This window comes from Heterodontus francisci, chromosome 19, assembly GCF_036365525.1.
Source record: "Heterodontus francisci isolate sHetFra1 chromosome 19, sHetFra1.hap1, whole genome shotgun sequence".
Taxonomy (NCBI): domain Eukaryota; kingdom Metazoa; phylum Chordata; class Chondrichthyes; order Heterodontiformes; family Heterodontidae; genus Heterodontus; species Heterodontus francisci.
This window is the reverse complement of record NC_090389.1, coordinates 22,981,235-23,009,228: the sequence shown is the minus strand read 5'-3', so window position 1 is coordinate 23,009,228 and position 27,994 is coordinate 22,981,235. Positions and strand designations below refer to the sequence as shown.

At 45.0% G+C, this 27,994-nt stretch overlaps 1 protein-coding gene across 1 annotated transcript; it reads right to left on the bottom strand.

Moving 5' to 3' along the window:
- Positions 1-4: 4 nt before the first annotated feature.
- setmar (SET domain and mariner transposase fusion gene) lies at positions 5-27,964 on the bottom strand. The gene is made up of 2 exons (XM_068051456.1): positions 27,711-27,964; positions 5-5,054 (listed from the first exon to the last, which is right to left on the bottom strand). Exons 1-2 carry the CDS (start codon positions 27,837-27,839, stop codon positions 4,269-4,271), a joined length of 915 nt encoding a protein of 304 aa, XP_067907557.1. The 5' UTR covers positions 27,840-27,964; the 3' UTR covers positions 5-4,268.
- Positions 27,965-27,994: the final 30 nt, after the last annotated feature.

Below are 27,994 nucleotides of genomic sequence, written 5' to 3'. Positions count from 1 at the left end.
CAGGTTGTTGAAGATCTCAAACAGGTTTATTAAACAGCTAACTAATATATACAGTGCAGAGTTAACTATTAACAGAACTTGCCTCTTGGTGTTCCAGTCACAGAGTGAGCCTGGCATGACTGCATCCTGGCACTCAGCTCATTAGCATATCATAAGCTCTTAAGGGATTTTGCTCTTAAACACAAGGGACTTCGCTCTTCACACAATACTGACTACAGATCCCAGAATTACAATACAAAACATTACAAGCTATGTCAGAGATTTCAAAACTAATGTATAATTAAAAAACACACCTATCCCTTCTGTCCCAAGCTGAGTTACAAATTAAGTGGCTGAATTAGATTTCAGAAATGGATTGCAGGAGCGTAAATTACTGACACCTTGTCCACAGCAAGGTCAGCACAACAGAGGGCACAGCCTGCACTTGAACGAGGATAAATTCAAAACTAATGGGCAGAAACATTTTTTCAGTGAGCAAGTGATCAATCTATGGAACAGGCTCCCGAGAGATGGTGGATGCAGTTCATATTGATTTATTCAAATGCAAATTAGATAAATTTCTTTCAGAAAATAACATTTTGGGATGTAATTTGAGATGTAAGGGTAGCATGCTTGGAAGGAAAATGGTGAGTTTGGACCTATAGGGTGCAAAGTTTGGATCCATAACACCGCTAGAGATGACCTTACAGAAGCTGATCAACCTTCTGAAATTGCGCTCTGTGCCACCAACTACTTCAGGCACCGCCCATGCAGCAAACTATCTTGAGCAGGGCACTCTTGCGGGCATCCCTGAAAATGCTGGAAGCAACTGGATTGGTATTATCATGACATCACACAGACCAACCGGTTGATATGACATCCATTTTCCAAATTTGGATCACGCAGGTCCATTGAACGAATTCACATATCACTCACCAAAGATCAAGTGTTCAGCTGCGAGGGGGCCAGCACCAGTGTTATTACGCAACTTGCAGGTAAAGTAATTTTGAAGAATCTCTGCTGTTGCAAAGTATCTGAAAGTACTCTGGAGTATTTTTGGAGGTGTTGTGGTGAGTTCTTGGATTTGGCACAGTATTCCTGCATTTTCATAGGGAGGGCAGAGGATTTGGTGACCGGTCTACACAAAAATTGCAACAGGTATGTAGGATGCAGCTGCAGCGCCTCCGCGTCTGCAGCATAATAAGTAAATGGAGCAGAAGTGATGGAGAGGGAAAGCTCTGCTCCATTCCACCTGCCAGGCTCCTCTATGCTCCTTGATAATGACAGGAGACTGGCAGGCTAGCCAATGCACCAAGCATCTCAGTCTGCATGCCCATCAGCACTTTCCTGTATATCACCCATTGAGGTCATCTAATTTCCCTGTAGCAAAACCTGTCTGCAAACTTGCTTTCCGTTGAGCTGGCAAAAGAATCATGCTGTCCCCTGACCTGGCTGCAGCCCACTCGTGCCCGGTAACTCACCACATGCTGATCCCAACTCTCTACTTACTTTTCAGGTGCATGCAGTGCCAGAATCTGAGCTGGTGGCTGTGAGTGTCAGATCAAATGACAGGGCCTGTTCATCAATGCTGTGCTGTTACTTTCTCTCCTCCTCCTGCAGCTGCTGTGGCTGGGCAGGTGGAAGTTCTTGGGTGTCTGGGAGCCAAAACACAGAAAGGGAAGGTTGGGGTGAGGGAAGCAGGTTGGGGTGGGAAGCAGTAGGTCTTTGTTCACACCATCAGCAGCTTGCTCATCATACCAGATAGCAGGATGAGAATGTGCTGCGAGTTGAGAAGGGGTATAAAGCAGGAACATGCCGTCATCCTCAACGTTCTAAGCGACGCCGGGTGCCACGAGCTCCGTTGTTGCCAGCCCCTTGCTGCTGAGAGTCATCTCCTTCATAGGGCTCAGGTGATGCAGGCTGGTTCTACTTAGCTCCCTTCTATTGTGTGCCACCTTGTCCTGCAAGCAGAAAGAATATCAGTGATTGTATTGCCTTGTGTTTAGATGATGTGCCTGTTATAGCTGAATAGTTGGAGGTATGTGTAGGCATCGAGAGGTGAGTGTGAGGCTGACAGCATTGGTAGATATGTGAGAGTGAGGTGGAGCATCTAGATGTTAGGTTTGAGTCCTGAGTGCGAGGGAGTGTGGCTGAGTGCGAGATGGGGGTTTGATGCATTGAGCAGCATGAGAAGTTGGTGCTATGGTGGGTAGGAGATGTCATGAGAAGATGCATTCACTGAACTTGTCCACCTAAATGAAGCTGTTAGACTTCTCGGGGCACTGCCACCAGGTCTGGGAATTGACCTCTCTGGACATCTGCTCCCGCTCCCTTCTGAGGATGATCCTTGAGGTCCTCCTGGCCCCCCGCAGAACCATGGCGTCTAACCTCCTGTCCAACATCTCCAAGGACTCCATTGCCACATCCATAACCCTAGAACCCCTTCTCTGCCGTAAAGTTCCTTTCTCTTTTATTTAGAATTTCAGCAATAGCATTCAAAAGCAGCCTCCTGTAGTTCAGTGGAGCTTCCTTTTAAGAGGGACAGACAGCCTTTAAAAACAGAAGGCTGTCAGAACCATGTGAGATGCGTGAATGCAGCTAGGCCCCATGCTAAGTGCAGACACAGCTCGCAGCGTGGCAGATGCTCAGCCCTGCAATCATAGAAGTGAGGTGACAGCGTCAAATATGCATGCTGCTTACCTCCACCGGAACTGGCACGGGCAGATCAACCTCTGTACCCAAAAAACAGCACACACCAATTTTTAGCCCACAGTTCCCAAAGCTCTTCCCCATTTGGGTATTCCTTGTTTAATGTCTGGGTTTGTTGTAAACTAATTGATAGAGATTAATTGCTATGATTAGTCAGGAACTCCAGTATTGTTTTTATCATGCGACTACCTGGATGGATGACCTTGGTCCTTTTTTCCTATGTTCCTATATGGGTTTTTAATAATATCCATGAACACCAGCTTTGAGTTAACAGGGAAAGAATCACAAAGCCACAATCAAAGCCAGTTAGACCAGTGTTCACCAGTAGAAATCGCTGACTGTAACAGATGTTGTTACAGCAACACAGTTTTAGCCACATGCACCAAGTTTGGTAGAATATGCCTTACATACACTCTCACAGTACAGGTAAATGTATATATTTTTTAGATTAGATTAGAGATACAGCACTGAAACAGGCCCTTCGGCCCACCAAGTCTGTGCCGAACATCAACCACCCATTTTATACTAATCCTACACTAATCCCATATTCCCAACAAACATCCCCACCTGTCCCTATATTTCCCTACCACCTACGTATACTAGTGACAATTTATAATGGCCAATTTACCTATCAACCTGCAAGTCTTTTGGCTTGTGGGAGGAAACCGGAGCACCCGGAGAAAACCCACACAGACACAGGGAGAACTTGCAAACTCCACGCAGGCAGTACCCGGAATCGAACCCGGGTCCCTGGAGCTGTGAGGCTGCGGTGCTAACCACTGCGCCACTGTGCCGCCCCTTAACAAACATCTACCATTTCTCAGTAACAAAGGAAGTAAAGGGATCAAAACAATCAAAAAACACACACACGCTATGACTTACCATTTTGCCAACAAATACACAAAAGGGGGAAAGTTAACATACATACATGGTGCGAATATGAGGATTGAGATCAAATGACCAACAGCTCCTATTACTCATTTTTATTTACTATACGGAATTGCAGTTAACCACATCTGGATTCCCAATGTATTGGTCAGCAGTGAACTAGACAACAAAGTTTTGGAAGCCTTTCAGGAAGGTTCACCCTCAGTCTTAACACCATCCGTTTCGTTCTTGCCTAGATAACAACATTTACTGCACTAAAAAATTCATGGTGAGATGAGTCACCGGGGAAAGCATTGTATAAACATGATAATGGGCTGATGGGTGACAGGGTCATTACAAATGAATCAGTTGGTTCTGGCACACATTTATTTGAATTAAACAGTCTCTGAACAAATCTCTCCAGTTCTCTGATCAAAGGACCTATATCATCCTAAAAGCTTAAGGAAAATAAGAAAAATGGTCATTGAAATATATAATTGACATGTTCTTTCTGTAAACTAAATACAAGTGGCTAGGTAGGAGCTGTGACCAGTTATAAATAAACCAATTTGTGTTTTCACAAGTATATACTACAGAGGAGTGCAAATTGTAAACACATATAACACTTGCAGCATCAGTACGCATAAATTGCAAAGTCAAATCTATTAAACCAAAGACTAATAAGGCTGCAAGAGCCAATACTAGATCACATTCTACTTGTCTTTCAGGTTATACAGTGAGCTGTCAAATGGCAGGAAGCCAGTGCATGACTGTGCACCACAGTAACATGATTTCAGGGCACTAGTCTCTCCACTGGACCTTTGCTTAGTTGTGCCTCCCTTCTGAAGATTGTTGAATCTTCCAGAGTAGTCATATGACAGTTCCTCCTCAGCTGCGATGTTACAAGCTGCAAAAAGAGCCAACCTTGGAACCAGGGAGTTCACACGGACAGGAACCATGTACAAATTGGGATCACAAGAATGGTTTATGAATCGGCCAACATTGCCAATGTGGGTAGGATCAACGTATGTCTGCAGTACTTCACCACTGCTGAGGTGTTCTCTCACCGCTATGATATAGTTCATGTCACCAGCATTTTGGGACTGAATTCGCCTGCTGGCTTCTGGCAAACTGATGATTTCACCCCCATACTCACACACAAATCTCCCTCTCCTAATGGGTTCCAGTGTGCGAAGGCCCCATCCTTTTTTTGTGGTCTTAAACACTTGCAGTTTAAAGGTGAAGCCTCTTTGGACAAGCCTGTTCTTGCAGGCTTCACTGCATTGGCACATAATGTTACACTCAAACACCGGCCTAGAATAGTTTGTCTTTTCCTTAAAGTCTACAAGACACAGGTTTTCATCATAAGCTCCTCTGTAGCGCTGTAGACAAGTGCATGTGTCATGCTCACAGGAAGAGGTGGCACACTCACATCCTGGAAGGGCTATTTCAGTGGGATCAAGATCTTCTCCTGGTCCAGCCACGTTTTCAGATGTGTACTGCAAGACAAACACAAAGTATTCTTAAAAGGGATTTATTCTACACAGCTCTGTGCAGTCTGCCTCCTTCAGAGGAATTGTACCTATTGCAGGCTCTTCAGAGTTCATAGTTAGCAAAGGGATACACTAAGTTATTTAACATGTTCCTGCTTCATTACAAAGATATTACTGAGAAGTTAGAATACTCCACAAGTCGTGTACGATCGAGGCACAGCGCCAAAGATAACTTGTTTGTACAATGTTTTGTATGTTTAACTGCTGCTTAAATGCATCCAGCCCTGTGCTGAGACTTTATGCAGACAGCATGCGCTCGTAATGAAGCACTAGTCACTATATTGCTCCTATTGGTGTAAACTTATCAGCAAAAAGTACTTTCTAAAAAAAGAGACATTAAAACATACAAAAAAAGAGGATTTCAAGATTATGCTAATCATCGTCCAGCACAACAAGCTGAGCAACAAAAACCCTAAGTACCTCACCACACATCTCATCGCCATCACCTCCAGACTCACAAAGCAAAGTTTAGTCCCTCACTTAAATGTAAAATGACAGCGTGACCAAGGGAGCAATAAATTCCAGGTTAGTGCGACTTCATTACCCATTTCTAAATCTGGATTTCCATGTCACTCAACAAGAACTTAATAATCTTGGCCTTAATTAACTTATGTAAATATGGCTTTCAGATAAATGCCCTTGGCCTGTCACGTCTGGTCCCTGGGCTCCATATGTTGTGCTATATCCATTAAATGAAGTGTGAAAAGCAGGCCAGGTACAATAACCCCGGAGACAATGCCCTTTTCTTGGAACAGGAAGAAACTGGGGAAAAGAGTAAATTATGATCATGATAGAATCCAAGTGCACATTTACAATCATAAAAGAAGGGTGTGCATTATAGACACAGCTAAATAAGCATGACCCATCTGGCACAGTGGGGAGGAGATAATGTTGCGTTAAAACTGCATCCAAGCTTATCCGGTTTTAGTACATAATTACACATTCACACAAGTCTCTCACACTGCTGTTGTTCCAAAGGTTGTAGCAGGACGACTATGTCCAGCTTCTCCAGGTAGTATTCATGTTTAAAATTCATTCTGATCATGGGCATCCTGGCAAGGCTGGTATTTATTGCTCATCCCTAGTAACTAAATGGGTTGCCAGGTAACTTCAAAGGGTTAAGGGTCAAGCATGTTAGTATGAGCCTGGAGTCACATGTGGGCCAGACCATGTAAGCACAGCAGGTTTCCTTCCTTGAGGGACATTAGTGAAGCAGTTGGATTTTCACAACAGCTTCATGGTCACTTATTACTGATACCACTTCTTTGTTTCAAATTCTCACATTGCCGTGGTGGGATTTGAACTCATGTTCACTGGATTATTAGTCCAGTAACATAACCATCACACTGCTCAAGCTCCATTTCCAACATCAGCACTGTTAGTAGCAGGAAGATAAAATCGGGGATCCACACTCTCGCCAGGAAATGGTGGGCATTTATAAAAACCACAGCATTCGTTGTGGGAAACATGAGCCAGAGTGGGCTGTAATCATCACTGTGGTTATAAATGATGCAAAAGGAAGTAAGGTTTGGAATTTCCTGTACCAGGAACTGTGACCACTTTAACAAAATTCCCAGATCCAAATCAATTCTGGGATTTGGAATTTATATGATAGCTACAGTAAACCCAAACATTAGAATTTAGATATTGTATCATCTTCACAAAATAAAATTAGTCTTTAACTAATACGCAAGTAATGCGGGGAATGTTTTGATTATTTTATGTGAATTGTAGCTCTGTCATTGTGAGATATAAAATTCTTTTTAAAAACATGGCCCTGTCCTTTGCTTCCCCATTAGTGTTATTTCAGTGGCATTTTTCCTATCAGGTCACTATGACGTCTGGGTGGAGTTGTCACTGCGATGCAAAGTGAATGGACTTATGAATTGTACAGTTTCTGACTAATCCAGGACTTGTCAAGAAGCAGCGGTTGGTGTCCCTTCTGTTATGTCCCATCTTCAATCAATTCACAACTTAGGGGAAAATGGGAAATTTGTTCATGCAGCTTACATTCACCATTCGATTCCATTAGATCGGCCAGGCACTCATTTATTGCAGATCACAATCCTGATCCCTACTTGGGATCCGAAAATTTGTGAAATAAAATCACAGGATCCCAGTAGACATCCAGGTTGCAAATCCTGGGAAGGGCCTGTTCAACACTGGATCATCAACCTTCAAGACTGTCAATTTGCTGATAGTCTGGTATCAGTTTCTTTTTGTGTTGGGTTAACTTTGTGTTCAAAGTAAATAAAGTCCGCATGGAGGAGTGAAGCATTCCAATTTTGGGTCCAGGCCAAATCACTCCGGGGCCTGAATTTTCACAGCGGCGTGCCCGCATTCAGCGGCCGCCACCGAACCCCCATGATATTACACGCAGGGGCTCATTTAAATAGAGGGGGCGGAGTGGGCTCCTCTGATGACATAAGGGGGCGGCCGCCGCGTCCCTGGCAATGGCGTCTGGTGCCACTGTGTAGGCACCAGTGCCATTTTTAAAGGGCTTTATGCCCTTCAGTACAATTTTAATATTTTAAGTTGTAGTATTGAAAAATTTTATTGAATAAAAAGTTTTGTGATGGAGGCCCTTCCCCAACCCCTACCAATGGTCATTTAAGTGGCACTGAATGTCAGAAAAAAACCTTATTCCCTTCCCGAACTTTTCGCCCAAACCTTCTAACATTTGGCCTCTTACCCCTTCCCACCATTCACACAACCAATAACATTTGCTTTCCCCACTCCTCCACCCTTCTGCCCTGAAAATGTTTTTCCTCCCCCCTCCCCACCAGGTTCTGGCCTCGGAATTCCGTGCAGAGTTCCGAAGGCACGCAGAGCAAGAACGGCGGCCATAATATCAGTATGGGACGGCTGCTGCCTGCAGGTAAGTCTATTTGCATATTATTGATGTTAATTTGCATATGCTGATCATGCAGGCCCCCACCTGCCAAGAATGAGGCGCATTAATTTTGTCATATGAACATTGATTTTAAACTGTTACTGGAGTGAAGAAAGGACTTGTTAAAAAAATCACCAGCCACTTGGCTGGAAAATCATTTTTGCATAATAACAGACAGTGCTTGGAGGGACAAAGGGGCTATTCCCTATTCCAATTTAACCCACAATTGACTTTCAGCACCAGGTATTGTGTGTAAGAAGAGACATTCCAGGGCCGGGTAAGACAAGAGAATCCACAAACAGATGTGGTCAGACCAGCTAGTCACATGATTAACCTTTTTTTATTCATTCATAGGATGTGGGCGTCGCTGGCTAGGCCATCCCTAATTGCCCTTGAGAAGGTGGTGGAGAGCTGCCTTCTTGAACTGCTGCAGTCCATGTGGGGTAGGTAAACCTGCTTAGCAAACTGGATTTTTCTGAATTGCACAAAGAGTTTGAACTGAGAAAGACTGTTTGCTCCTGAAGTGAGAAGACCTCTCCTGTCTGCTCCCATCTCTTTCTCACAAGCCTCTGAACCGCAAGAGAGAAAAGTCTCCTACATCAAACAAGGTTTAAGAAGAATACTGGGCCCCAATGAAAAGCAAGACCTACCTACAATCAAAGACTTTACAGCGAGCTCGAAGAACAGTAACCAGAACCATCTTCAGATATTGCCTCAAACTTTTCCACTTTATTTCTTCTGCACTTTCTTGTCTCTATCTGCATGTGTGTATCGCGTATGCATGCTAGTGTGGGCACGTTGTGTATCCATAGGCGTTAACCGAATTAGAGTTTAAGTTTAACAAAGTTCAACCTTTTTTCTTCAAACCTAAGAAAACCTGTTTGGCGAGTTTCTTTGCCTTATAATTGGAAGTTAGTGAACAAGGATTCACAAAGGGGGAGCTAAAAAAAAAGTGTGTTTAAAATTAGACCCTGTTACATTAAGACCAAGTGAAGGCTGAGAGGGAACCCTGGACCCCTTTCTCACCTGCTTGTAACATGATGAAGGGCCCGCCGCCAGGTGGCGGGGCAGCTGCACCGAGATCCCCTTGCCTCCAGAAATATGCGGCGGGCCCTTCTCGACGGGCCAAGGCAGGCCTCTCCCCGCAGAATTTTTCCGGCCCCTGTGCCCCGAAGTCAAGGGGACAGTAAAATTCAGCCACGTGTCAGATATAATTGACAGAATGAAACTTTCAACACTACCATAATGTGGTTTAAGCCCAACCTCAAAGAGTTTCTCCTTTTGCAGTAATATGTTTCCATTTGCCACAGCAGCCTTCCAATCAAGCTACCACATGAGTAAAACTGATTATCCGGTCATTTATCACATTGTTGTTTGTAGGATTTTACTGTGAACAAATGTGCTGCCACATTTCCTACATTATAGCAAGTGACTACACATCAAAAGTACTTCATTGGCTGTAAAGCACGTGGGATGTTTTGAGGTTGTGAAAGGCGCTTTATAAATGCAAGTCTTTCACTCTTTTCATACTCAGTTATGCAACGTTCTGTTCTACCTAGTGGTGTTAACACTTATTTTTACTTACTACATTTACAGCTGGTAAAGACGTATTTTTATCACCATTGTCTGCATTCCGTCCCTAGTCTCAGGTGAAAGGGCAATGTGCGAACCTGATGCATCACATAATCCTGCAATATGCTAGGTCCTCAGTTCTAAGCTCACGCCTTTTCTATACTCAAATCAGATCAGATATCTGCTGGGATCTCACAAATCAGGAAGATTGTTCTGTCTATCCGAATGCATCTAGAAAGTCTCTAAAATCCCCATCATGGCATCAGATTGTTTCTGAATGACTTTGTGGATTTCACCTCCGCTACTCTGTCTGGGAATCCATTTAAGTGCTGATCACTCTTTGTGCGAAGAAGGAGGAATCTGTCCTAAATTTGCCTTTCACTAGTTGGAACCTGCAACCCCTTGTCTTACTGTCACGGTTTAACAGGAAGTACTATCCACTTTACTCCAGAACAGTCATGGGTACTTTATACCTGGAATGGCAGAGTTCAGACACAGGATCATAAAATCTTACAGTACAGGAGGAGACTATTTGGCCCATCATGCATAGCTGGCTCTTTGAAAGTGTTTTCTAATTAGTCCTACTCCCCTACTCTTTCCCAATAGTCCTGCTAAATATTTCTGTTGCAAGTATATATCCAATTCCCTTTTGAATGTTACTATTGAATCCATTTAGGGCAGCTGTAATGCTAATTCCAATGTGTATTGAAAATGCTGGATTCTGTTCAGCTCTCTTGGAGCTACAATAAATATGACATAAAAATAGCAAAAATCAATTCAGTTACTCCACAACAGTGAGTTTGGTTTTGTGCCTATCAAGTGTTAGCAAAGTGATCCAGCCCCATTTTAGACACTCAGATAGGAAGCTAGATTGCTCACAAAAGATTGGCAAAATGTTAAATAGCCTGCATCCTACTTTTCTCCAATTGGGTTTCTTTAAATCATCATCCAGCATCTGATTGGTGGCACAAAAATATATTGGATTCAGCGGTTAACCACAAACAACTGAGAGCTTATAATTCTTCTGATGGGCAGTCAAATCGATTATTGTGCAAGGAAGCATTCGGAGAATGCAAGTGTGACATGTTCATTCGAGCACCAGCAAGAATATACTGATCACATAGTGTACCTGCGATCTGTGGTACTGTTATAGTTAATTATGAACACTGAGAATTCACTGATCAGTGACTTCCATCAATACCAATGGTTCTCAAAGTGTGATCTAGGCGATCCGCGGGCTGGTCCAAAAGTCACTGACATGCAACGCCACAGCTGAGGCCCTATGAGAGAAAAGTCCAGAACCCTCATCCCCACCACTCACATGATGTTACACAACCAGACCCAGCTCCCGCGTAGGCAGCACAAGTCATCATCAGCGCGAGCAACAACAATGTAGTTTTATAAGCAAGATTTATGTCACTGTTACAACATACAACTGCGGGAGTGGATTTTCAACACTCGTGAAAACTGAAAACAAAGAGGAGGAACTGGCTGAATATGGAGCCCCACATGAGACTGAATCTCTTCAGCTTGGAACCGGACATCACCGTATTGATTTTTAGATTTTTTTAGATTTAGAAATACAGCACTGAAACAGGCCCTTCGGCCCACCGAGTCTGTGCCGACCATTAACCACCCATTTATACTAATCCTACACTAATCCCATATTCCTACCACATCCTCACCTGTCCCTATATTCCCCTACCACCTACCTATACTAGGGGCAATTTATAATGGCCAATTTACCTATCAACATGCAAGTCTTTTGGCTGTGGGAGGAAACCGGAGCACCCGGAGGAAACCCACGCAGACACAGGGAGAACTTGCAAACTCCACACAGGCAGTACCCAAAATTGAACCCGGGTCGCTGGAGCTGTGAGGCTGCGGTGCTAACCACTGCAATTCTGATGAGTTTTTCTCTGAGGTGGCAAGCCTAGGCGGGTGGGGTAGGACCGTTAGGTGGTCTGCGGGGTCTTTTGCCCTGCCTATGTGGTCAGCAGACCCGGAAATGTTTGAGAACCACTGCTCTATACAACACTTCGCCCAGTAATAATGTTTTGATTGGGTGGAATGTTCCTGCAGTCTCCTGTTTCTCTACTGTCAGACAAGTCCAAACTTTAAAAAATGGGAATGAGGTGCAGGGTTTTCTTTTCACCGTTGGCCAATTATTTTATGGGGATTTTTATTATTAAATCTTGGGATGTGGGCATCACTGGTAAGGCTGGCATTTATTGCCAATCCTTAGTTGCCCTTCACAAGATGGTGGTGAGCCTTCTTCTCAAACCACTGCTGTCCGTGTGGTGAAGGTACACTCACAGTGCTGTTAGGTAGGGAGTTCCAAGATTTTGGCACAGCGATGATGAAGTGTCCTGGCCAATATCTGTGCCTCAGCTAACATCACTAAATCAGATGATCACTATCACATTGCTGTTTGTGGGAACTTGCTGTGTGCAAATTGGCTATCACATTTCCTACATTACAACACTATTTCAAAAGTACTTCATTGGTTATAAAGCACTTTGGGACGTCCTGAGTTCGTGAACAATGCTATATAAATACAAATCTTGCTTTCTTGCATGCCTGAGCTTATCAGTTGCTCTGAGGTGCTTTGTGATCATTGAATCATTCAGAGGAAGGAGCCAGAGACCATCAAACCTGACACTAGCCTGGAGCAGGACCAAATTTCTATTCTATTGTCGCATTTCTTGGATAAAAAGTGCAGTTCAGTATCGATGGACTGAAGCCAGCACTGGTTTACATTCACTCCTTCCTCTCACTATTCAATCCTCATTTAATTTCCTCATTTAATTTTCTGCCTTCCATATTTCTTTCATTATTAGCATTATTGATGTCTAACACCTCTACTCACATTGTTTTGCTCTATCATTAAATTTAGTTTCAGGCATTAAAGTCTCTGTGATATTCTATCCTCAGGCAGCTAGCTCCTCTGCCCTGTGATCACATAGCCTAAGTCACTAATGCTGCTGCTTCACTCCAGCAGGATGCTGCAAGTGGTCGATTGACAGTTTAGATACTGTACTCAAAACTCAGCGTAAATGTGGCTTGCGACCACATATGATCACTATCAGTAAGTTGCTTGAAGGACCAGTCAATTAGCACTAAAATAACATGAGTCAACCAGCAACAACCTGATGCTCAGGATGCAGAGTGTAATGGTCTTCAGACCATCTTAGAATCTTACAGCACAGGCCAATCGGTCCATCGTCCCTGTGCCGGTTCTTTGAAAGAATTATCCGATTAGTCCCATTCCCCTGCTCTTGCCACACTGCCCTGCAAATTACTCCTTTTCAAGTATATATAGGAAGTTACTACTGAATCTGCTTCTACTAGCCTTTCAGATCACAACTCAGATAGCAGAACCCAGCCGCAGTCCTACAGGAATTCCTGTGTACTATCTCTACTCTCACACGAGACACCGCCTGATCACAGTCTGTCATCATTTTTCTCTCCACCCCTTTCTGCAATTGCAGCTCGCTCTTCATCTCCTCCACCTCTTTACCCATTTATCAGCCTCTCTATTTGATTCAGCTGTCAGAATTAGAATTATTAGAATTAGAATATTACAGCGCAGTACAGGCCCTTCGGCCCTCGATGTTGCGCCGATCATCTGACCTACACTATTCCATTTACATCCATATGTCTATCCAATGACCACTTAAATGCCCTTAAAGTTGGCGAGTCTACTACTGTTGCAGGCAGGGCGTTCCACGCCCCTACTACTCTCTGCGTAAAGAAACTACCTCTGACATCTGTCCTATATCTTTCACCCCTCAACTTAAAGCTATGTCCCCTCGTGTTTGCCATCATCATCCGAGGAAAAAGACTCTCACTATCCACCCTATCTAACCCTCTGATTATCTTGTATGTCTCTATTAAGTCACCTCTCCTCCTCCTTCTCTCTAACGAAAACAACCCCAAGTCCCTCAGCCTTTCCTCGTAAGACCTTCCTTCCATACCAGGCAACATCCTAGTAAATCTCCTCTGCACCCTTTCCAAAGCTTCGACATCCTTCCTATAATGCGGTGACCAGAACTGCACGCAATACTCCAGGTGCGGCCTCACCAGAGTTTTGTACAGCTGCATCATGACCCCGTGGCTCTGAAACTCGATCCCCCTACTAATAAAGGCTAACACACCATATGCCTTCTTAACAGCCCTATTAACCTGGGTAGCAACTTTCAGGGATTTATGTACCTGGATACCAAGATCTCTCTGCTCATCTACACTACCAAGAATCTTCCCATTAGCCCAGTACTCTGCATTGCTGTTACTCCTTCCAAAGTGAATCACCTCACACTTCTCCGCATTAAACTCCATTTGCCATCTCTCAGCCCAGCTCTGCAGGCTATCTATGTCCCTCTGTACCCTACAACACCCTTCGACACTATCCACAACTCCACCGACCTTCGTGTCATCCGCAAATTTACTAACCCACCCTTCTACACCCTCATCCAGGTCGTTTATAAAAATGACAAACAGCAGTGGCCCCAAAACAGAACCTTGCGGTACACCACTAGTAACTAAACTCCAGGATGAACATTTGCCATCAACCACCACCCTCTGTCTTCTTTCAGCTAGCCAATTTCTGATCCAAAGCTCTAAATCACCTTCAACCCCATACTTGCGTATTTTCTGCAATAGCCTACCGTGGGGAACCTTATCAAACGCCTTACTGAAATCCATATACACCACATCCACGGCTTTACCCTCATCCACCTGTTTGGTCACCTTCTCGAAAAACTCAATAAGGTTTGTGAGGCACGACCTACCTTTCACAAAACCGTGCTGACTATCGCAAATGAACTTATTCTTTTCAAGATGATTATAAATCCTGTCTCTTATAACCTTTTCCAACATTTTACCCACAACCGAAGTAAGGCTCACAGGTCTATAATTACCAGGGCTGTCTCTACTCCCCTTCTTGAACAAGGGGACAACATTTGCTATCCTCCAGTCCTCCGGCACTACTCCTGTCGACAATGACGACTTGAAGATCAACAACAACGGCTCTGCAATCTCCTCCCTGGCTTCCCAGAGAATCCTAGGATAAATCCCATCTGGCCCAGGGGACTTATCTATTTTCACTCTTTCCAAAATTGCTAACACCTCCTCCTTGTGAATCTCAATCCCATCTAGCCTAGTAGGCTGTATCTCAGTAATCTCCTCGGCAACATTTTCTTTCTCTACTGTAAATACTGACGAAAAATATTCATTTAACGCTTCCCCTATCTCCTCTGATTCCGCACACAACTTCCCACTACTATCCTTGATTGGCCCTGTTCTAACTCTTATCATTCGTTTATTCCTGATATACCTATAGAAAGCCTTAGGGTTTTCTTTGATCCTATCCGCCAATGACTTCTCGTGTCCTCTCCTTGCTCTTCTTAGCCCTCCCTTTAGATCCTTCCTGGCTAGCTTGTAACTCTCAAGCGCCCTAACTGAGCCTTCACGTCTCATCCTAACATAAGCCGCCCTCTTCCTCTTGACAAGCGCTTCAACTTCTTGAGTAAACCACGGCTCCCTTGCTCGACAACTTCCTCCCTGCCTGACAGGTACATACTTATCAAGGACACGCATTAGCTGCTCCTTGAATAAGCTCCACATTTCGTTTGTGCCCATCCCCTGCAGTTTCCTTCCCCATCCTACACATCCTAAATCTTGCCTAATCGCGTCATAATTTCCTTTCCCCCAGCTATAATTCTTGCCCTGCGGTATATACCTGTCCCTGCCCATCGCTAAGGTAAACCTAACCGAATTGTGATCACTATCGCCAAAGTGCTCACCTACATCTAAATCGAACACCTGGCCGGGTTCATTACCCAGTACCAAATCCAATGTGGCATCGCCCCTGGTTGGCCTGTCCACATACTGTGTCAGAAAACCCTCCTGCACACACTGGACAAAAACAGACCCATCTAAAGTACTCGAACTATAGTATTTCCAGTCAATATTTGGAAAGTTAAAGTCCCCCATAACCACTACCCTGTTACTCTCGCTCCTGTCGAGAATCATCTTCGCTATCCTTTCCTCTACATCTCTGGAACTATTCGGAGGTCTATAGAAAACTCCCAACAGGGTGACCTCTCCTCTCCTGTTTCTAACCTCGGCCCAGACTACCTCAGTAGACGAGTCCTCAAACGTCCTTTCTGCCGCTGTAATACTTTCCTTGATTAACAATGCCACACCCCCCCCCTCTTTTACCCTCTTCTCTGTTCTTTCTGAAACATCTAAATCCCGGAACCTGCAACATCCATTCCTGCCCCTGCTCTACCCATGTCTCCGAAATGGCCACAACATCAGGATCCCAGGTACCAACCCATGCTGCAAGCTCACCCACCTTATTCCGGATGCTCCTGGCGTTGAAGTAGACACACTTTAAACCAAGTTCTTGCTTGCCAGTGCCCTCTTGCGTCTCTGTAACCTTATCCCCTACCTCACTACTCTCAACAGCCTGTACACTGGAACTACAATTTAGGTTCCCATTCCCCTGCTGATTTAGTTTAAACCCCCCCGAAGAGCACTAACAAATCTCCCCCCCAGGATATTGGTACCCCTCTGGTTCAGGTGAAGACCATCCTGTTTGTAGAGGTCCCACCTACCCCAGAAAGAGCCCCAATTATCCAGGAAACCAAAACCCTCCCTCCTACACCATCCCTGCAGCCACGTGTTCAACTCCTCCCTCTCCCTATTCCTCTCTTCGCTAGCACGTGGCACAGGCAACAACCCAGCTGTGGCTCACACTCTTGCCTCTGAGTCAGAAGATTGTGGGTTCAAGTACCACTGTAAAGACTTGAGCCCATAATCCAGGCTGACACTCCAGTGCAGCATTGAGGGAGTGCTGCACTGTCAGAGGTGCTGTCTTTCGGATGAGACATTAACCTCAGGCTCTGCCTGCTATCTGATAGATGTAAAATATCCAATGGTACTATTTGAAGAGCAACAGGGGAGTTCTCCCAGTATCCTATCAAATATCTATCCCTCAACCAACATCACTAAAACAGATTACCTGGTCATTAACATTGCTGTTTATGGGATCTTGCTATGCACAAATTTTTTCCTACATTACAACAGTGACTGCACTTCATAAGTACTTAATTGGCAGTAATGCATCTTGGGACATTCTGAGTTCATGAAAGATGCTATAGAAATGTAAGTCTTTCAGGAGCAAAGGGAAGACTTTCTAGGGAGAGGGTAGGAAGATAAAAATGGCATCTACAGTAATTTGTCAGCTCTTGGAAAAATTACAGCCGGGCTGTTAGCTTTCAAATACAAAATGCAAAGGGTTAAGCGGAATGATAACATCAAGGTCCCATATCAGTAAGGTAACGCTCATTTGCAGTCTTACAGATCAACACTGGTAAGAATGCAGAACTTGCTATCACATGGAGTAGTTGAGGCAAATAGCACAGATGCAATTAAGAGGAAGCTAGATAAAGAATAGAAGGCTATGTTAATAGGGTAAGATGAAGTAATGTGGGAGGAGGCTTAAATACTGTTGGGCCAAATGGCCTGTTTCTGTGCTGTGTAATCTAGCTTGGTGAATTATACACCTAAAATTAATATTTAAATCTCTGGCTTAGATTGTGACATTTTGTATTGTCATTCTTTGTATGGGGTCATCAGGGCCAAGTGGCCCACAAGAGTTAAGCTTGGATGCTTGTGCTTTAGGAGATAAATAATTAAAGCTAGGTATCCTGTGAAAACACGAGTGGCTGCTTGGTCAGTTGGTCACAGTCAAGTCAGGATTTGATGGGTACAAGCCTCACTGGGAGTGAAGCACAGAATGTAAACTGATTTTTCAATACTGAGAGAGGACTGCACTGTCAGAGTGGGGTTGCCACCTCTGGTAAGAAGAATTCCTGGAGATTTGATTATGTGACATTTGAGTACAGGACACTGCTTATGCAGTGCTTGATCACATGACATTTAGCCACTGTGTGCAGATGTTGCATTTGAGAAATCCGAAGAAATATCAGATTCAGCAGGAACATCACTGATATAAGTAACTTCTAACTTAAGCTTTTGTATAAATCTTGCATCCCATAAAAAATTAAAAAGTTACGAAAATCTGTAATAACACGCAGTTTTTGTCTGTCCACATTTTTCTGATTGGTTGGTGAGTGGAGCCTGACACATGCGGAGGCACGTGGAGGATGCGGAGGATTGGAGCGTGTGACGCGTGTGCAGCTGCCAGCGGTTGGTGATGACGGTGATGACAACACAGGGATGGTGGGGGTTGCTGGAGAAAAATAACAGCAGTGGGTAAGGGGAGTCAAAAAACAAAGTTACCCTGGATAGAGGGACTGGAGATGGGGGTGTGGGAGATGGCATGGGTTGGTGAGGCGGGCGGGAGAGGGTGTGACAGCATGGGGGGGTGGGGGAGAAGAACAGCATAGGGGGTGAGCATCATAGGGGATGGAACGGCATGGGATACAGGGGATGCCATGGGTTGGGAAATAGCATGGGGGGTTGTCTTGGAGGGGGGAACAGCATGGGGGTGGGGGACAGTGTAGGAGGGTGGGACAACATGGGGGAGAATGCAGGGGAGGTATGAGAGGGGGATGGCATAGGAAAAAAGGATGGGATGGGGATGAGAGGGATGATAGGAATGGGAAGGATACAGTGGCATGGGATGGGGATGGCATAGGAGGGAGGCAATGGCATGGGAGGGGTGAATGAGATGATTGAATTGATTAAGTATATTAATTTGACTGTAAATGTTTTGTGGGTTTCTGCTAGTAATAAATAAAATCAAAACCAAACCTAATTCAATTCACTGACTCCCACATCCTACTGCTGTAGCCCAAATTCAGGGAAGTGTGACTTGGTCCTCAGCAAGCAGCACCAAAGCTGCCTGAATCTCGAAACGGAACACATCGAACAACAGCACACAACACAGGCAGGCAGGAACACTCCTCCCTGCTCCCACCCCACCACCCACCTCCGCACCATGTGTTTTTATCTCTCCCCCCTCCTCCCCCGTGTTTGTGTTTTTCTCTCTCCCCCTCCCCCGAGTTTGTGTTTCTCTCTCTCTCTCCTCCCCCCCAAGTTTGTGTTCTCTCCCTCTCCCTCCCCCCCCCCCCAAGTTGGTGTTTCTCTTTCTCTCTCTCCTCCCCCCCAAGTTTGTGTTTCTTTCTCTCTCTCCCCTTCCCCCGAGTTTGTGTTCTCTCTCTCTCCCTCCCCCCCCCCCCAAGTTGGTGTTTCTCTTTCTCTCTCGCCACCCCCCCAGTTTGTGTTCTCTCTCTCTCCCTCCCCCCCCACCAAGTTTGTGTTGCTCTTTCTCTCTCGCCCCCCCCAGTTTGTGTTCTCTCTCTCCCTCCACCCCCGCCAAGTTTGTGTTTCTCTCTCTCCCCCCCCCCCCGCCGAGTTTGTGTTTCTCTCTCTCTCCCCCCGCCGAGTTTGTGTTTCTCTCTCTCTCTCCCCCCCCACACTGAGATTGTGTTTCTCTCTCTCTCCCCCCCGCCCCGAGTTTGTGTTTCTCTCTCTCTCCCCCCCGCCGAGTTTGTGTTTCTCACTCTCCCCCCCCGCCGAGTTTGTGTTTCTCACTCTCCCCCCTGCCGAGTTTGTTTCTCTCTCTCTCTCTCTCCCCCCAGTTTGTGTTTCTCTCTCTCCCCCCCCCCCCGAGTTTGTGTTTCTCTCTCCCCCCCACCCCCAAGTTTGTGTTTTTCTCTCTCTCTCTACCCCAGTTTGTGTTTCTCTCTCTCTCTCTCCCCCCAGTTTGTGTTTCTCTCTCTCTCTCCCCCCAGTTTGTGTTTCTCTCTCTTCGCCCCCCCACCGAGTTTGTTTCTCTCTCTCTCTCTCCCCCCCCCCGTTTGTGTTTCTCTCTCTCTCCCCCCCCACTTTGTGTTTCTCTCTCTCTCTCTCTCCCCCCCCAGTTTGTGTTTCTCTCTCTCTCTCTCCCCCCCCGTTTGTGTTTCTCTCTCTCTCTCCCCCCAGTTTGTGTTTCTCTCTCTCTGCCCTCCCCCCCACCGAGTTTGTGTTTCTCTCTCTCTCTCTCACCCCCCCAGTTTGTGTTTCTCTCTCTCTCTCCCCCCAGTTTGTGTTTCTCTCTCTCTCTCCCCCCAGTTTGTGTTTCTCTCTTTCTCTCCCCCCAGTTTGTGTTTCTCTCTCTCTCTCCCCCCAGTTTGTGTTTCTCTCTCTCTCTCCCCCCCCCAGTTTGTGTTTCTCTCTCTCTCTCTACCCCAGTTTGTGTTTCTCTCTCTCTCTCCCCCCAGTTTGTGTTTCTCTCTCTTCCCCCCCCCACCGAGTTTGTGTTTCTCTCTTTCTCTCACCCCCCCAGTTTGTGTTTCTCTTTCTCTCTCCCCCCCAGTTTGTGTTTCTCTCTCTCTCTCCCCCCCAGTTTGTGTTTCTCTCTCTCTCTCCCCCCCAGTTTGTGTTTCTCTCTCTCTCTCCCCCCCAGTTTGTGTTTCTCTCTCTCTCTCCCCCCGAGTTTGTGTTTCTCTCTCTCTCCCCAGTTTGTGTTTCTCTCTCTCTCCCCCCCCACCGAGTTTGTGTTTCTCTCTCTCTCTCACCCCCCAGTTTGTGTTTCTCTCTCTCTCTCTCTCTCCCCCCCCCAGTTTGTGTTTCTCTCTCTCTCTCTCCCCCCCAGTTTGTGTTTCTCTCTCTCTCTCTCCCCCCCAGTTTGTGTTTCTCTCTCTCTCCCCCCAGTTTGTGTTTCTCTCTCTCTCCCCCCAGTTTGTGTTTCTCTCTCTCTCTCCCCCCCAGTTTGTGTTTCTCTCTCTCTCTCCCCCCCAGTTTGTGTTTCTCTCTCTCTCTCCCCCCGAGTTTGTGTTTCTCTCTCTCTCTCCCCCCGAGTTTGTGTTACTCTCTCTCTCCCCAGTTTGTGTTTCTCTCTCTCTCCCCCCCCCCCCCCGAGTTTGTGTTTCTCTCTCTCTCTCACCCCCCAGTTTGTGTTTCTCTCTCTCTCTCTCTCCCCCCCCAGTTTGTGTTTCTCTCTCTCTCCCCCCCGTTTGTGTTTCTCTCTCTCTCTCTCTCCCCCCCAGTTTGTGTTTCTCTCTCTCTCTCTCTCCCCCCCAGTTTGTGTTTCTCTCTCTCTCCCCCCCCCGTTTGTGTTTCTCTCTCTCCCCCCCCCCCAGTTTGTGTTTCTCTCTCTCTCTCTCCCCCCCCCAGTTTGTGTTTCTCTCTCTCTCTCTCCCCCCCCCCCAGTTTGTGTTTCTCTCTCTCCCTCTCCCCCCAGTTTGTGTTCTCTCTCTCTTCCCCCCCCCCCCCGAGTTTGTGTTTCTCTCTCTCTCTCTCCCCCCCAGTTTGTGTTCTCTCTCTCTCTCTCTCTCTCCACCCCCCCCCACCCTCCAGTTTGTTTATTTGTTTCTCTCTCTCTCAGTCTGTGTTTCGTTCTCTCCATTGGCAACGAAGCATTGCATTCCAAATAGCAAGGTGACAGCAGAGCCCGGACACCACAAGTCACAACAGTCAGGGTGCTGTGCATGCACTGAGCATGCAGGGACTGTGTCTTCCAAGTCTCCAGCAGTAGTGCTCGGGAGACCAAACACCCATTCCGGGAGACTCCCGCCCAAAGTGGGAGGGTTGGGAATGCTATTTCGAAGGTGCTGGCCTTCAGATGGGGCGTTGAACCAGTAGACCATCTGTTTATTCAGCTAATGTAAAAGGTCCCATTCTGACCCAGCAGTCTGGGAGTACGCCCTGCTCCAACATTCCTCTCTCAACCAACATCACCAAAAACGGACTAACGAGTCATTTATCTCACTGCTGTTTGTGCTTTGAGCCAAATGCATGTCACGTTTGTTTACATAACAGTGACTGTACTTCAAATTAATTGATTGTATTGAATCCCTGTGGGAGATCCAGGGAGATGAGATAAGGTACTTTAAAAATGAGTTCTTTCTATTCTTGAAGGCAGTTTAATTAGAGTACAGCACCATCTGCTGCTGTTCTGCTTTCATTACATGCAATCCTCTTGCTGCAGGGTCACTTTTCCTGTTACAGCCCAGATGCGTTCACTACAATATATATATTGTATTCATATAAATTTGTCTTTACAAAAGTTCTTTTCTCCCTCTGGTTAAATTAAGCTCAATATGCAGATTTTTTAGACTTTCTTCCCTCTCCGCATCGTCTTCCAATTTATTTCAACCTCCAGCTTCCGATCTGCTACCATCTATACTGAGTACCCAACAGTAGCCAGACAGTGAATGTTTCCTTCTCAGGCACTTGATGATTGCCAAGGAAAGTTTGATGATCAATGGGATGTCCCACAGGGCCACTTGCTGACATTCCCATAGTTAATGTCAGCCTAGTGTCCCCCACTGTATGGAGAGTTTGTGCATAACACACATGCTAACTTGCCAAGAGATCAAAAATTCTGGTAAATCAAGGTCATTATTAGCTTGGTATTGAAACAACTGTGCATGATGTTTGGCACTGCCTTGTGGTTGAAATCTGTATTACATTTACATTGACATTTTGCAGCCCACCTTTGGCAACACAGTCCTTTACAAAACAGGAGCACAAGCTTTACCAAAACATATATTGCACTAGCGGTGCACAATGTCAAATTATATTAGACAATGTATATGCTAAGCTCTACAAATTTTACAAATGTATATTTGCAGATATTCATTTGCTACACAAATGCAATTTTTAAATGGAATGCTTGGAGTTTAAGAATTTGGTGTGACGGTGCCAAAATTGTCAATTATTCCTTTTTCTCCGGCACAGTTTCAAAATTGCTGTGATCGTTAAAATGCCTTCCTTTGATTTCTCCAACTATTGCTTGACCCAGGTTCTGGAGCATCTCATCACCATTACACTCCATGCCCACTTCTCCCAGTTCAAATCCTTTCAGTCTGCTTTCCATCCTACCCGTGGCACTGAGAGCTCCCTGGTAAGAGTCACTGATGACATTCTGTGCCACTGTGACCATAGTTCATTATCCTTTCTTGCCTTCTCCACAGCATTGACCACACCCTCTAGAAACTCCAAACCTATCCTTCAATTATATCCCCTTTCTGCATACCTATTGAAGCTCAACCTGGCGATGTGCACCTTCACTATCCTGCTTGATCCTCCAGATCCCTCATCTGGTCCATTGCTAGGACAATCTCCGAAATCTCTGCCACAAACTCACCCCACTTTCACTGAAATCTTCAATCATGATTTTTCCACCACCGCACTCAAATTCTCCAAGCCTCTCCTTGCTGGCTGCCCAAGTTCCAACTAACACAAGCTCCAATTCATCCAAAACTCCACAACCCACATGCTGTCGCACACAAAGTCCTACTCACCTACCACCCCAATCCATACCAACATTCAATGGTTCCTTGTGCTGTAGTGGATCACCTTCAGAATCCTTATCCTCATGTACCAGACCCTGCACGGCCTCCCTGCTCCTACCTCCACCAGCACTGTGTCCCTGCTTGCACCCTCTGCCTTTTCTACTCTGGTCTACTGTGTGTTTCCCCCCTCCTTCTGTCCTATCATTGGTGACAGAGCCTTCAACCATTTGCTTCCACACTCTAGAATCCTCTCCCCAAATCCCTTCATTTTGCTTCATCCCTCCCACTTACAAATATCTCCTCAAAACCCATCTATTCAACCATGTCCTAATTCCCCTTCTACTCCTGCTCAAGTAGGAATACCTTTAGTGACATAATCAGATATTCTATTTCAAGTTTACTAAACATGCATTACAACATTGACTACACTTCCAAATTACTTCAGTGGCTACATTTCCCTTTCTGGTCCTACTCTGGTAATATAATAAAGAATAGCATGTTAGATTGAGTGGGACACCACTTGGTCCACTGTGTTGGGTCTTGCAGCTGCACCTTTTACCTTCCAACATGTGACTAGTACATGGTAAACACATAAAGGAAGTTGTGGTATCATTCCCCCTCCCATGTTGAATGCACAGGCGCCGGAACCATTTTTAAAGGGCTTCAAGCCATTAGCATAGATTTGAATTAACACTGTTCATTTAATTAAAAAAAAAATTAAAAGCTGCAGGCCCTTTCCCAACCCCCACAATGGTTTTTTTATTGGCTGATATGGATAAAATCTAGTTCAGTCCTAACCCGAACTTCCTCCCCCAACCGCTTCCCAATATCCCTACAGCCGATAAGAATAGTTTTTCCCACTCCCTCCCCCCACCCTGATAATTTCAGTCCTCCCTCCCTCCCCACCAGTGTCTCGCCTCGGAACTCTGAAGGCGCGCGAGTTGAGGTTGGCAGCCGTAAAATCGGCATGGGACGACCGCCAGGAGTCAGGTAAGTAATTAGCATTTTGTTTTGATTAATTTAAATATGTAAATGAAGGCTCCATCACTTGCTGCACTGAGGCCTTGACACCAGCAGTAAAATGCATCGGGGCCTTCTTGGCGTCGGGAATCGTGGCGGTCCACTCCTGCAAGTATTGTACGGGCCCACCCACCACGACCCCCGACGTCGAGGGGATGGTAAAATTCAGCCTTACATCTCTCACCAATATTCACTGATTTCTAAATTTAGTTCTCATCTAGTCACCATGTTCCACTCTGGATTCTTGTGTTTTTTGACTTGTTCAGAATTTTTCATGTGGAACTTTGCCAAAAGCTTTCTGAAAAACCAAATACATTAGATCATAGCAAGTTCTACTTTATCACAAACATCGAAAGAGATCTTTCAGGCAGAATCTTTCCATATTGTTTATGAACTTAGTTATTAGGTTGCTACTCATCTTTCCTATCCCTTAGAATAGTTTTTTTTACATATGTTATTGATGTTACCCTAATAAGCCTTTGTTACCTGTCCTTTTCTCACACATCTTTGCTAGGATTGTTTGCAGCATTAATCTCGAGGATGCCAAGGCCTTTGAAAGGGATCAGTGGTGATTTACTACAATGGTACCAGGGATGGGGGACTTTAGTTATCTGGAGGGAGTAGAGAAGCTGGGATTGTTCTCCTTCGCTTAAGGGAGGTTAAGAGATGTTCACAATTATGAGGAGTTTTAATACAGATAGGGAGAAACTGTTTCCTTTGGCAGGACTTTCGGTAACCTCAGGACAGTTAAGATAATGGCAAAAGAAAATCTTTTCACACAGCATGTCATTATGATCTCGATGACACTGCTTGAAAGAGAAGTGGAAGCAGAGGCATAAGTAACTTTCAAAAGGGAATTGTTTCCAAGTCAATTGGGGTGTGAACTGTTTTGAAGACAGTTGGTTTTGCCTGCCAAGGAAAAAGGAACCGCCCAGCTCATTTCTTTCTCTATGTCTTTGAAGGAACCCTGCAAAGATCCAGTGTGGGGGAACTAAAATCCCTGGTACTGCATCTCTCCTGAGAAGCTGAAAACCTTGCTATTCAAATGTGCTGGCCGAAACCCCTGATGCCACATGTCTCCTAGAAAACCTAGCTGACGATTTCTCGACAGCTCCAGAACGAATTGCTTCTGAAAAGATCCCAGTGACCCGTCTCCGTATACCAGACAAATGGGACATCTGACATCCTTCCATAGCTGCTCTTTTTTTCCTTCAAGAATTAGCAAGCATTTGGCCAAAGTATTCTTTTTTTGTCTTTTTTTTCTAACAGATTTCTGCAGAGAGAATTTCTGTATTTTTTCAGTGTGTGTGTGGAGAATTTAAAAAGGAAATTTTCATCTTTCAATCTGCGTGTTAATGCTTTGCTTTGTTACCGGATAAATCTTGTTTGATAATAAATTGATAATTTTGTTGTTTATTAGAGAAACCTGGTTGGTGTATTTTATTCTGGGATAAAGAATTGTGTATATGATTGACCGTATCGGTAACTGGGTAAATATTTTTAAAATATGTGTTGTGACCTGGGGAGAAGTGAGACTAGAAAAGACACTGCACTCCTCCCACCTCGGCTGTAACATGAACTATAAGATGTCACCTTGGCAGGTGGACCTTCACCATTTAATTTGGACCACTGATAAACTTGCAAAATGGGCATGTAATTGGCAAATTAATTTCAACGCAGGTAAATATGAGGTATTGTACTTTGGTAAGAAAAGTATGTCGGCCACATATTATTTGGAAAATCAGGATCTAAATGGGGTAGCGGTCTTTAAAGTTGTGAAAGGTTTTGATAAAGCAGACACAGAAAGAATGTTTTAACTTGTGGGGAGGAACCAAATTATAGGCCATCAATATAAGATAGTCACCAAGAAATTAGATATGGCATTCAGAAGAAACATCTCTACCCAGAGAGTGGTGAGAATGTGGAAGTCGCTACCACATAGAGTAATTGAGGCTAATAGTATAGATGCATATAAGGGAAACCTAAATAAGCATATGAGGAAGATGGGAATAGAGGGCTATGCTGATGGAGTTAGAAAAGGAAGGATGGGAGGAGGCTCAAGTGGAGCATAAACACTGTAATACACTGGCTGGGCTGAATGACCTGTTTTTGTGCTGTATATTCTAAGTAATTTGCCAATTCTGACTTTTTACCTTCATATGACCAATCAGAGTGACCAGAGACAATCTCAAAGAGTCCATCTACCTCAGAATACACCCTGCACATCACCTTCCAGGCGATTCTCCGATCAGTGCAGCCAATACTTAAAAGCTCCTAAATATCTCATCTCGCCAGCTCATGAAATCAAACATGGTCACAGAATGTTCCTGAATGCCAACACTGGTATCTGTGAGTTCTCTTTCTTTAATTTCACCATGAACTTGATACAACAACTCAAACGATACTGGTCAGTAAGATGGCAATGGATAGATCAGTGGTGTAAACTCCCTCTTCAATTCACGTCAGGAAACAAGTCAGGGACAGCAACACAGGACAAAGGCAAATGTAGGGGCTGACGCACAGTGATGACAATCACACTGGGTCATTTACAAAAGGCAAAAGATACATCCACCGAATAAAGAAAGCTCAGTTAATTACTAGAAGCAAACATTAGGGCAACATAGGGCCCTTAACCAGAGTGAGGACAAACTGCTGATACTTATAGATGAGGAAGGCAATTCCACCTATCTTAATTCATCCATTCAGAGAGACCCCCCACTCCCTCTTACCACATACAATTGTTTCTTAAATGAGTGGAGGGAATTTTCCTCTATTACTGTATCTATGAGTTTACTCCATGTGTTGATCTCTCTGTGTGCCAAGTCCTAAGTTTGCTTTGCCCTAATCCCACAATTCTTCTTTTCTTTGGCCTCCTTGTCTCGAGAGACAATGGGTAAGCACCTAGAGGTGGTCAGTCGTTTGTGGAGCAGCACCTGGAGTGGCTATAAAGGCCAATTCTAGAGTGACAGACTCTTCCACAGGCACTACAGATAAAATTGGTAATATTCTGGATTTGCCATTTCTATTTCCTACACTGTCTTACCTCCCAGATGCCATCTTCCTAGGCTGAAAAACCCAAGAATGCTGAAATTCAACTATGGCGGAAGCGTAAAACAAGAAGTGGCCACCTGCTTTTCCTTTGGGCGAAGCGTATAGTGGGCGGCTGATCTGCTAACGCCAGTTCTATGCTCCCTCCCACTGAAGTTGAAGTTTATAACCAGGACTCTGTAGTCTTTCCTCAGTAACTCAAGACTGGGATCTCATATGGTCCATGTGATCTCCTGGGCTGGTTTTGATCTTCTGAAGGGATTGGAGAGGAATTTTTAGTGTATTTTTTTCCCTTATCATCTGTTTTTTTTTCTTTTTTATGCCTCTCCCAGGAGATTATATTGCTGGGAGGGAGGAAGTATCCAGTCACGATGCTTCAGCCATCATGAACACAGGGCAGAATTGATGGACCAGTCAATCTTTTCCTGCCCATCAATTTTGTATGTTTGATCAGCGTGGTGGCTCTTTTGTACTGCTTCCAGCCCTTGGCGACCAGAACTAGGCCTAGTGTCCAAGTTGCAGTCTGAATCTGACCACAGCTCTTCGGGCTGTTTTTAGCTATGCAATTCAAACTTCAAGTACACTTAGGGAAGAACATAACATTTGCAAACTTTAATCAGCATTTCTGTCAGAACTGGGAAAGTAAAACTATATTTTGTATTAAACACAACACATATGTTACAACCTCACGTGTCAACATGATCTCTACATTTACCAGTTTAAGTTGGACAGTTATTCCGTGGGACACTGCAGTTATTAAAGCAATTACTGTACATGTGTGAAAGGCCTCGGGTTCTGTAATAAACGTTGCTGTACCTGTATGGGAGGCAGACATTCATCGTCTACTTCATTAATAACTGGCACTGGCAAATTCTCCAGGCCACAACACAGATCAGAGGCCAAGACACGGCCTGAACCCACAGCCCGGGGACTGGCAGCGGTCATTGCACTCAGGGGCACAGGCTGGACACACACAGTAAAGGTGAGTTCCAACTCCGACTCTACACTCACAGCCAAAGGTCTTCGCTCCTTCCGGCCACAATGTATCCATCTTCCACACACTCGCTACAACGTTACCACGTGTAAAACCCCGCCTCCAT

What these genes read in the sequence shown, in the direction of transcription:
- setmar (XM_068051456.1), bottom strand. Translation starts at nt 27,839, where the DNA reads ATGACCGCTGCCAGTCCCCGGGCTGTGGGTTCAGGCCGTGTCTTGGCC. An exon ending in AATGTCTGCCTCCCATACAG is followed by an intron (nt 5,055 to 27,710) that starts GTACAGCAACGT and finishes TTTGTCTTGCAG; the next exon opens with TACACATCTGAAAACGTGGC.